General features: G+C 44.8%; 1 protein-coding gene across 3 annotated transcripts in view; it reads right to left on the minus strand.

Annotated features, from left to right (window-relative positions):
• LRRC28 (leucine rich repeat containing 28) overlaps positions 1 to 12,126 on the minus strand; it is a 124,494-nt gene that overhangs the window by 18,336 nt on the left and 94,032 nt on the right. For all 3 annotated transcript variants that reach the window (XM_080914951.1, XM_080914949.1, XM_080914950.1), the window contains one exon: positions 1,515 to 1,690. In XM_080914951.1, coding sequence (XP_080771077.1) covers positions 1,515 to 1,690 — 176 coding nt within the window. The remainder of the gene's footprint in view (positions 1 to 1,514; positions 1,691 to 12,126) is intronic.

A 12,126-nucleotide genomic window follows, 5' to 3' on the forward strand; every position in this document is an offset into this window, starting at 1 on the left:
GGAGGAAAAGGCTATACTGAACGTATCAGATGCTGGAAGTCCAAGGATGGGAGGGAAGTAAGAAACCCAGGTTTGCCTTGTTTATTCTCATGAACACAGGTAGGAAACAGTCTTTAGAGCCCAGACTGAGCCACGCAAAGGACACACCTAGAGTGAGCCACTGCAGCCACCCGGGCAATCTTGACAGATCTGACAAGTTTCTACCCTTATGCTAGCCATGCAGGAAAGGAATGTTCAAACTGGGGCGAAGTCTCGAGTTTACAAGCTAATCCTGACAAGGACACAAAAACTGTCTTTTAGGACTTTCCAGATAACCATTATCTACCTAGAAAAATGGAATTTGTATATTAGTAAATAACTAAACATTTTTTTCTGTTCTGTATAAACAAAAACCAGTCTACAGGCCAGTAATATGGCCTAGGAGGTAAGGGTGATTGTCATCAAACTGGAGATCTGAGTTTGATCTCTGGACACTCATGGTGGGAGAGCTCACTCCCCATCTATTTTAAAAAGAGAATTAATGGAGGGCATTTTTAAAAACAGCTAAACTTTGGACTAACTAGATATTCCTAGAAAGTTAAGTTGGTTTTGTTTTAGCTGAACTCCATGGCCCCTTTCCAAACACAAAGACAAAGCATTTAGCAGCCTTAAGTATGGTTCAGTAGTTAAGAGCACTCACTTGATAAATATGAGATCCAGCACACATGGCAAAGTGGTTGGGAATATAATGCCTTCTTCTGGCCTCTAGGGGTACCCGACCCTCCAAACATATACATACACACAACACATCAATACAGATTTTTACAATATTGGGTCAGTTGGATGCATATTCATTCTTCCTTTTCTCCTGCCCTTTCCTTTGGCACTGGGATTGGTCTCTGGCCATATACATGCTCTACTGCTGAGCCCCAGCCCCAGCCAGTGCTTTCTTGACGTGCTTCCTTTTAATATGCTGAACAATGTCTGTACAATCTAGACCCTTTCCAAACAAGCTTTGGCCTGCGTGAGAATGCTGACAAATGCTTTTGGGACTTCTTATAGTTGCTGGATCCCCGGAGACAGAGAGGTCAACCCCAGCTCTTTCCCCACTGTCAGCCTTTCACTTCAACCACACACACTACCACACCAGGTTGTCTAATTTAGAGTTTCTCTGGGAACTGCTGTCCTTCACAATAAAAACCACATTTTAGTAAATGCTTCTGTGTGTCTGCAGGATTTGCCAAAGGAACCAGTGTTGAAAATATGAAAACTTAAAAGCCCCAAGCCCTGCACAGAGGCATATGACCACAGGACAAGGTTCACGGGGGGGGGGGGGGGGGGGGGCTGAGACAGGAAGACCACTGACATACTCAATACCAAGAAACTTGACACCTGGTTAAGATGGCAAATTCAGTGTGAAATGTGTATGCTGTTGTGATGAAAATGAAAAATAAAAAAGATGAGAATCCAAAGTGACAGGATAAAGCCAAGTATTTGTTCCCCAACTGAGGCAGCAGAGAGGACCACGTACTCACCTTTCCAGAGCCTGTGGTAGGTGCGGTAGAGACTCCGCATGGTCAGTTCTTGCAGAGGCAGGACATGGTCATTCTCTGTGCCTATCGCCTTCACCTCTGCTGGGAGAAACACGGTCAGCTGCCCAGATGAGAAGGTCAGCAGCCTCACCTCTGACAATTGGATAGGGACGCCACAGCTGCATAAAGACACAGTACAGGGACATCAGCCGTGAGGTCAGACTCTGGGCAGGTTACAAGGCATTCGAAAGGCAGAACTGCAGTTCACGGGGGCTGAGCTGCCAGCCTCCTTTCAAACTGAGTTGATGCTGATCCGGGCTCTTCACCCAGTCCTGGCCAGAGACACAGAAGCAGCCGGAGTACACCACACCACTTACAGCATGGCTGCCTCTGTAGTGGTCCTCCCTCGCAAGAGCTGGAAATTTCCAAATTAATTTTTTTTTCTTAAGACAGAGTTTCACTGTATAAAGAATTTAAAGATGAGGTTGGCTTTGAACTTGCAGGGATCCTTCTAAGTCTGCCTCCTAAGTGCTGGGGTTACAGGGTACAATTCCATGCTGGGCTTATGTTTTAGGAGTAAGAAAGAACTGGGGAGATGTTGAAGTAGGTAAAGCAGCTTACAGTGACCACCCAGGCTGCAGCCCCCAGCTTCCCTAGAAAAGCCAGACAGAGACACAGAAACATCAGTGATCCAAGTGTGGCCTACAGAGGATGGGAGGAGATGGGGACAGGAGAGTTGCCAGAAGATTACAGGCCAGCCAGCATGGCTATGAATCAGTGAACAAGACTGGTTTATCTCAAACAAGGTGGCAGGTGACGTTTGAAGCTGCCCTCAGACCTCCACTCATAAAGTCATGGTATGTACCACCATCCCCCACAGCAGGCGTGGGTGGTGGGTGGGGAGTCTGGTACTCTGTTGAGATAGAATATTCTACTTTAAAGTTTTTAACGTGTGTGTGTGTGTGTGTGTGTGTGTGTGTGTGTGTAGAAAAATCTAAGCCCGCAGGCATACATTTAAAGTGCCTGACAGTAACTGTAGTGGGTCTTCCCATATAATAGATTGGCCAGGAGTGTAACCTTGAGGTTGATGGTTTTAAGTCATGGCTCACTCTCCCACAACCTGGGTCCTTTCTTTTAATTCCTGAATAGGCCAAGCCAAGCTCTATTTCCTGCTCTTTCTGCTGCTCTGACCATACCCACAGCTGAGGTCATTAGGTACTGGAAAGCCTGCATTCCTTTTTTTTCCTCCAATGGCTAAAGGCTTTAACAAAGGCCTTCTCTGAGCACTGAGTTTTAGCTGTCAACTTGATACAGCCTAGAGTCATCTAAGGGAAGAACCAAAGAACAGTCCAGGTCAGAGTGGCCTGTGGCCAGGTCTGCAAGAGACTGTCTTAATTGGTGAGTGTAGTGGGAGGGTCTAGCCCACTGTCTGCAGCTCACTTCCTAAGCAGGTGGTCCTGGGCTGTGTAGGAAGTCTAGCTGAGCAAACCAGTGCTCCTCCACAATCTCTGCTTCCGTTTCTGTTCTGACTTCCCTTTATGATGGAACATGATCAGAGGGGTGGGTGTGAAGACAAATAAACCCTTTTCTCCCAAGTTGCTTTTCGTCATAGTGTTTTATCAAAGCGACAGAAAAACAAACCAGGACTAAGATGATATATATATATATATATTTTTACTTTGACCAGAAAAGGCAAAGACACAGGGTACAGGGCTGGAAGGCAGAGAAGCCCTGGACTCCTTAGCTCATTACAGATTCATTCCTGTGTCCCTCCCTTCGTCTCACTGGGAAACAATTCCACAGGAGATCCACTGAAATCCTTGGGGCCGAGAGGGAGGCAGAGGAGGACCTGAAAGAGTCTTGGGCTCATGTGACTTGAGAGCTCTCTAGTTTGGACCAAAGTGCAGCACAGAATAAACAGCAGGTCCCATGAGCAGTGGCCGGGGACTGAAGACAAAGGCCGTGAACACGTTCCAGGGGATGGGAAACGGGACTCGGGTTGTGTGGGGGAGGGTGGGCCACGGATGTTAGCTCAAGTCGGGAAGCTTTAATTCATGGTGAGGAGGACTACTAGATGTCGCTTTCCACACTGTGGCCACAGGGACAGCGAGAGACTCGATGACACAGAGGGAAAGAGGACTGCGGGAGTCAGGAGGGTCTGGACAGAGTGGGGAAGAGGAGATGCAGCACGCAGAGTTGGGTACCAGCTAGTGGCCTTCTCCGAAAGTTGTGAAAGCAAATAATTCGTACTTTATAACGACTGATGCTTCGGGGTCTGATGTGTTCTAAGCAGTGTCATTACACTTCAGAAGCGGGGAAACATGAGATGGACTAATTTCACTTAGCGATTTCCTTCTCAAAAGAGCTGCTTTAGTTTATCTGATCACATGAGCTTGGTACTTTAGCCAGGAGTCTTTTTAAAAGTGTTATTTCCAAATGATTTATTATTGTAAATTTAAGTGGTAGGAGTAGCTAACTTATTCCCATGAGTTAAGCAGTATAAAAAAAATGGAAGAATGATTTTTTTCTAGGCTTCTCACCTTCAAACCCTACCTCCAGCCTCTTAGTGCCAATGCTATTTTGGTGTTTTTTACTTTCTACAGTCATAAGAAAGAAAGAAAGGAGGGAAAACAGAGATAGACCCCTATTTTTATTCTTTCCCCTTAATCAAATGAGATCATTCAACGTTACAATAAAAGCAATACATCCTCATGTACAGAAATTTCAGAGAGGTTGTGGCCTGTACTGTCCGTCAGTCACCAGTGAGTTATCAGTTACTGCAGTCGGCCAGTCTGACTGATGGAAATCCACAGCATGCTGTCTGAGTTTATCACTTTTGGGGATGTTTACTGGTCATTCACATCTCATCTTCTGTGACCTACCATTCACACTTACGCTTAACGTTCAATTGAATCAGAAATCACTTCTTAGACGCCCTTTTCACACCTGAGGTGAGCACTCCTTTCAGACCCTTTCCCCACTTAGTCCCCATGCTGTCACAAGCACCACCCTTCCATTCACAACATCCGACTTCCTGATTGTTAGGAGGGCTGTCCTCAAGTTTCTTCTAGTTACTCTATCATTTCACGTGTAGATGTTGTCTCGGTTTTTTGACAACGTTATAAAACAGATCAAACACAATGTGTTCACCTCTGAATTAAAGTGCCATCTTCACCGTGTTAGCCTCCCGAGCAAACACTTTTCAATCACTTGAGGATTTTCCTATCGTGTCGGTGCTACATTCGTCAGTCTGACAGGGCTCGGACGGCCCTGCCTTACAGAAGAAGATCCTGTCGGTTGATGTCTGACTGCAGCGTCCTCCTCCTTAAAGTCTTTTTCTTACAACTCTCAGTTGCTTATATTATTCACTTTGAACTTTACACTAGTTTTATCTGGACATCACCCAAACTTCCCCGGAATTCAGTTCTTTTAACATGAAGTATAACACTGAGCCTTGGTTTTCAAAGATCTATTTTATCAGCTAAAGACACCCACTTCCCCGCTGCCACCCAGTTTGCTGACAAGTATTCCTGTTTGAATTAGAATACCTGTTGTCTTCCTTTTCCTTCACAGCAAGTAGGAATACAATATTGTGGCCATGCTAGAAACTGAAACCTCATTTCAACTCATCCCAAGATGCATGATGGCTGTTAGTGACCACACCCTGCCAGAAGATCACTGTACCTATAAGGGTCCAACAAGGAGTCAGAAAAATAAAAAATCAAATCAAAACAAAACAAACAGGGGAAACTCTTAAAAATAATAACCAGTGGAAAGGCTATTAACTATAAAAAGAGCTGTAATGGTTGATACTGACTGCCAACTTCACAGATCTAAAGTCACTCTAGGGACACACCTCTAGGGATGTCTAAGGGTGAGGTGGGAAGACGCTATATGTGGGAGCAGCATTCTATGGGCTAGGGTAAAGGCTTAACGAAAGGGAGAGCAAGCTGAGCACCAGCATCCATCTCTCCCTGCTTCCTGACTGCTCCGCTGTCTCATGCACCTGCAGCGTGGCTCCCCTGCAGTGGTGGACTGTATACTCTCAAACGGTTAGCCAAACAAGCCTTTCTCCCTTCAGCTACTTCTACTCAGGTAGTCTGTCATCAAACACCAGTAAAAAACCTCAAAGAAACCAAACCTGACGCAGAGTGTAGAAGAAACAAGGAGTTTGAAGGAAAAAGGAAATGACACAAAAGCCTGCAACTGTTGGGGAACTGTGGGGCCCACAGTTCTTGGGATAACGAGTTAAGAGGTCTGAGTACTTGATATTTTGTGGGTGACCCAACAGGAAGAGGATGCCGCATGTAAGAAAACAGAGACTTAGGAAAATAACAGCCATCTGTCAAGTGGAATTTTGGCAAATGTCTTATTTTTTTGTGGCAACCCGGCAAGGGCAGAGTGCCCAGGTATTGAGTCAAACACCAGACTAGGTGTCCTTGTGAAGGTATTTTTAGATAGGATTAGCATTTATAATAGTAAAGCACATCACCCTCTGGCATGTCAGTAGAACTCATGTGCTTAGTGAGGGCCGAAAGAACACAGACGAAGCATCAACCACAACAGAGGACCTCCACTCCTCCCACAGATCCTGGGCTTGCCAGCCTCCATGTCTGTGGGACCTGAACCCAGACAAATACAGAAAATATGCAGTAAGATAATGTTCCCCTTTCTAAACTTTATTTTTTGTTTTGTATTTTAGCAGGACAGGCATTTGTGAGTTTCTCTGAGAGCATTCTTTGTGGCCTTGTGGATCACCTCAGAGACTCATATCATGAATGGCCACCATAGGTCCATTTTTTACACAGCATAAGAGAGCCCTGACTTGAAGATGGCTTGAGGGTGTGTTTCCAGACTTTATCTCTGCACTGAAGACTGAGAATCCTGAGCAAAAATACAAAATATGGAGTAGAAAGTATATTAAGATATTGGCTTCCAGCTTAGGACACCCCTACCTCCTGTTGATCTCCTGAATGCTGGGATTATAGTACATCAGTCATGAATGTACCTCACATCACTGCTGCTGTGACTGCTGCTGCTTCCCAGCCCCATCCTGGGTGTTGTTAATGGATTAAGCCCACACCCATTAACAACAAACGGGGAGAACACTGAAAGCCAAGCTTTAAGGCTCTTTCTGACCCTGTAAATACAATCACAGATTATACTGAAGATGCTCACACTGAACAAGTGCACCCTCATTTTATAGAAATAAAATTCTTTGGCTATTCTTTTAGCAGACACCCCTGCTCTTCACCACTAGGTATTAAGAAGCTAATTAAATTGAAGCTCCATCTATTCGCGGCTTCTATGATTCACCCTCAATAGCCAGCTGCAGCAAGGATGGAAGAACTGAGTCAGCCATTCTGTAGCCTGCCTTCCCTGAGCTGCTTCCAAAGGACTTGACTCTGGAGGAGTCAGCAGGAGTCCCAGCCCACGTAGGTGTGAGCCCAGGCAAAGGGGAGACAAGGCGGTGGCGGCAATATGGTCACCGCACAGGCTGAGATCAGACGATGGCATGGCTGCTACCGAGATTCTTAGACAACCCCCTTCATCTCTAAAACAGGGACACTCACAAGGTGTGTTGGGAGGATATTGTGCAATGACACAAATGAACCAAGAGCACGCTGTCCGCTACCCAGCACTTCCAACTCACATGTCCACTTAAGGCTTCTTTTTATTACCAACTGCTATCATTGCTGCCTCAGAGTAATATTAGAGTTGTGGCAGTCAACAGAGGACAAAAACATGAACTGGGTCTTAGCCACTTAATGAGCAGAGCACAGGGCACATGGCATTACCCACAGTTCCAACCGGCCAGCTCTGGTACAGGGAAGAGGCTAGAAAGCACTGCCTTGAGATGTGAACAGCACAGATCTCAAGTGGAAGTGAGGCTGGGCACTGGTCCACACCTCAGTCCCAGCACTCGGGGGCAGAGGCAGGCCGGCGTCTTAGTTGAAGGCCAGCCCTATCTATAGAGTGAGCTCCTAGACAGCCGGGGCTATGCACACAGAGAGAAACCTGCCTCAAAAAACAAACCAAAACAAAATAAGAAAAAAGGAAGTAACAATGAAGCAAACTCTCAATAGGAAGGATGAAGGACACAAAATGCTTCACAATAAACCTGATTATTATCCAGTAATTATTAAACACTGGTAGTTTTGATTTAAAATTCATGCAGTTTAAAACATTTTACACTAAATGTCCAGGTTACAAAAATATGTGTACATTGAATCCTTAAGTAACTTATTAAAATCTTGAATGTTAGTACCTCTGGTTTAGTAATTACAGCAATAATTGGGCATTTCCCTTTAATTCAATACTGTCATAGCTGTCACTCATCATTTAGCTTAAGCAGGTTCACTGAATAGCAATGTCACCTTGCCACTGAGATTTTGCTACATATTTGTCCCAAAATATATAATGTAGTAAATTGGTTCATATCCATTTTTGCTTTCATTATTCCATCTAACAGTATGTCAAACACAAAATTAGGGCTGGAAAGATGGCTCAATGTATGAAGCACTTGCTTTGCAACCATGAGAACCTGTGTGCAAACCCTCAGAACAAATGTAGAAGGGCTGGGGGTGGAGACAACAGACTATTCGGGAGCTGTGGGTCAGGCAGCCTAGCGTCCACAGTGGCAAAGACAACTTGCTTCAAATGCTGCAGGAGGCAAGGACAGACACCGGAGTTGTTTTCTGACAATAAGCATGCTATGGAGCCTGTGTAACCACCTCCAACACCCACGCCCCCAGGCACCACACACTCCCCCCAGACAGACAGACAGACAGACACACACACACACACACACACACACACAGGAGTGAGAAGGCATTAAGAATTTTCATCCTTCAGAAAGTATCCACACAACACCCATCTGCCGTCACAGAGGTACTACAGACTTGCCCTCCCTTGTGGCAGAAACATGCTTTCATTTTAGAGAAGGAAAGAAGCTGCTACCTAGACAGGACGCCTTTGTCCTGACCTGTCCTCCTCCCTGCAGACCCTGCGCACTGTGTTTCGGATGAGTTCTTTAGAAGGCCTCCTTGTTTCTCTTCAGCTGCTTTCCCAGTTCCCTCCCCAGCTCTGACTGAGCCATGTTAGTAGGCACAGAGCTGTGTTCACACTGCTGCACCTGCTGCCGCCACCCCGTTCCCTCCTGACACTGGAACAGGGCATGCAGGTTCACATGGGCTGGGTCTCCTCCGCTCCATCTGCCTCCAGCTCCACTCCTTTCTGTTGCTTTGTCTAGTCTGCCACAGGGAGCCATCAAGCAAAGGTTTTCTCACAGGTACTTTATTTTTTATTCTAAAATCTTGTTACATTTCTCTTTTTGGTGTTAGTCCTGTTTTTCTGGTCTTTTCATTCATGATGAGCCTACTCTTTGCTTACTGATAAAAGTTACAAGATTATTTTAGAATCTCTATTTTTCCATCCCAACGTTTCAGGTCACTTCAGGTTGGTCTCTAAACATCTTTGTTCTTGGGAATGGGCCACATTCCTTCAGTTCTTTACGTGCCACAGAATCTGAACCACAGCCTGGACGTTAACACTTGACTGGAGAAGACTCTAGGTTCTGTTATAGGCCTCCAATGGTCAAGGGAAGCACTAGCATTTCTGTCTGACCAAGTCATTTACTTTGCAGAAGTCAAAATGCAAACCGTGTCTTGAGAGACAACAGCTCAAGCAACACTTTTGTTAGATGCAGCTGGGCTGCTCTGGGCCTGCCTCAAGGAGGTGTGATTTGGATACTCAATATTGTTTTGAGTATAGGGAGCCCTTACAATAAAAACGGTCTACAAACAAAGGACGCTATCAGCAGAACACACAGCCTACAGAGTAAGAGAGTGCAGCTAGTTGTACTTAAGAGGGACTTAACATCCAGAATGTATAAGGAACTGCAACACTAAATACAACCAACCCCCCTACACACACAACACTGCCAGTCAATAAATGGGCTAGCTGGATATGGTAGTCCAGGGCTTTACACTTAGAGAGGCAGAAGCAGGCTGATCTTTATGAGCTCAAGGATAGCCTGGCCTACATAGTGAATTCCAGCCCAGCCAGGGGTATATAAGGAGTATGTGTTTCAAAAATAATGACTGAACAGACAAGTCTTAAAAGAGAAAGAAGAAATATATATAGTCAAGAAATATAGAAGTGGTCAATAAATATTTTAAAAAGCATTTAACATCCCTGGCTGTTAGGGAAATGCAAATTAAAGCTGCTTTGTGATTCTATTTCGTACCAATCAGAATGGCTATCATCAAGGAAGCCAATGGCAAGAACTATTAATGAGGGTGTGAGAAGAGGCCTCTTCACTCACTGCCAGTGCCAGTGTAACCAGCACAGTCACTGTTCAAGTATGGCGGTTTCTCAAAAACTTATAAAACACAACTGCCTCATGCCTCCAATACAATATTCCTGGGTAACACACCCGAAAGACTATACCTACCATAGGCACACTTGTACACTACCACAGGCACACTTGCACAGCCATGTTTACTGCTATTCTAGTTACAATAGCTAGGAAATGGAACCAGCCTAGATTCTATCAACAGATAAATGGATAATGAAAACTATAAAATTTTCATAAGGAGGATCTGAAAGTTATATTAACCTAAGAAACCCAGACTCAGAAAGACAAATATCACTCATTCTGTCTTGCGTGGATCCGAGCTTTTAATGTCTGTGTGCATGTACACATGCTAGACTGTAAAACTAGAGAGGGAAGACGAGTTGAGGAGCACACGTGATTTCACAGTGGAATAGGGAACGGGGGAGAAAGAAGAGGAGAAACAAAAATAAACTATGCTTGAAATATAATTCTTTGTATGCTGATTTAAAATAAATAATTTCCCAATATACTATAGCTTAGTAAGTCTATTCATGATCTATTAATAAACAGCTTCCACTGACTGGAAAAAAAAAAAAAACCTAAAACTTGTCTGATACCAAAAAAGTTTTAGTCCATTGGTTCAAATCAGTTGAATAATTCTATGACCTTCAGTGCCTCATAACGAACCATTAGGTCGCTTAAAGAAACTGCTTCCAGATAGACCTGGAAATGTCCATGCACAAACGTTTGCTTCCATTTTCTCACACAACCAGGTTTCAGGAGAAATACCCCGTGCGAAGCCACTTTTACCACTAAGTGGTCCTGCACACTCAAACGTGCCACATTCCCTCCGCTAAAACCCTAACCTGTACTCTTGCTGGGCATAGTGTGGATGGACCCGAGGCACATACTCCTGTAGGAAGAGACAGACAATCCCAGAGAAGATAGCACTCATGAAGCTGGCACAGAGCGTGAGTGTGGTAGCAGCCAGCCTCTACTCAGCTCTCCAGGACTCTTCCCTCCGAGCTGTGGCTTCCCCTGCAGGTCCTTTCACCGTGATAATGGCTGACCCATTTGGTCAGCAGGACTTAATGACGCCTCTGAGTCAGGCGTGCTGCAGGGCAGTTATCCCTGCGCTCTTAGTTATACCACACAAGCACCCACATTCTCTAGCTGTCTAGCATAGTCCTGACGTGCTTATTAATGTTCAGTATTTGAAAAACAAACTCAATGAGGAGGGGCTAACTTTGTTCACATTTCTATAAAGTTAAGTTCATGAGACTTCTGAAGCGTTTGTGAATAGGTTTGTTTATACTTTTATGCTTTTTGTATATTTTATACTCCATTCTCTAATCTCCCCCAGAGTTGTGTTTTGTGTGTGTGTGTGTGTGTGTGTGTGCGCGCGCACATGCACTATCTAAGGTGGTCTATATGTATATACATGTACCATAGATCACACTTTTACATTATGTTCTACTGATCACTAAAGCTGTGTCATTCTACACTGCTGGTGCTCTGGTGTCCGGGATGCTCAAGCCGGGCCGAGCAGAGCTGCTGTCCTTTAATATCTAGCCCACGAGGCAGCTAGAAGCAGCATGTGCAAGAGTGAAGAGCCGGGTGAACGGAGCCTGCTTGTCAGCGCGTACATCAGTGTACAGGCCCTTACAGTTCTTCCCCATCCCCAGCTGCACATAAGAGCCACGAGGGCTGGCACCTGTCACTTTGCTCATCACGGCATATGCTTTGTGGGGACCAAACAGGGAAACTGATCACTAAACATCCTACAAATGAACAGGCTACCCACATTTCAGTTCAAATGAGCTCCCTTGCTCAACCTGACACAAACACCATTCTCTCTGTCAGGACCTCCTCTGTGTCTTTCCTCTCCTCTTCTACAGAAAAGCAGAAGCCACCTAGACCCTGACTGGGAATCGGGGCCCCGACTTTGATTTGCTGTATCCGTAGGAAAAAAAAAAGAGGAAAAATGTGGGACGCCTCTTCAACATCCCCTAGAATGTTGAGACTGTTTTGCCATTTAAAAACTATACAAACAAGTATCATTTTCGGCATAAATTAGGCTAAACGACCTAAGGATGAATGGCTTAGAAATCTAATGACAAGAACATTCAAAATTCTATGTTAAGCCAGCAGACTGAAATGGAGCACAGTCTATTTGTAAGTTAGACTGAACAGATCCCAATACTAATATTATAAAACTGGATGTACATGCCTATTACTATCAATGAAATAAGCTCATAACAACATGAGGAAAACACA

This window comes from Micromys minutus (assembly GCF_963924665.1).
Source record: "Micromys minutus genome assembly, chromosome: 3".
NCBI lineage: Eukaryota > Metazoa > Chordata > Mammalia > Rodentia > Muridae > Micromys > Micromys minutus.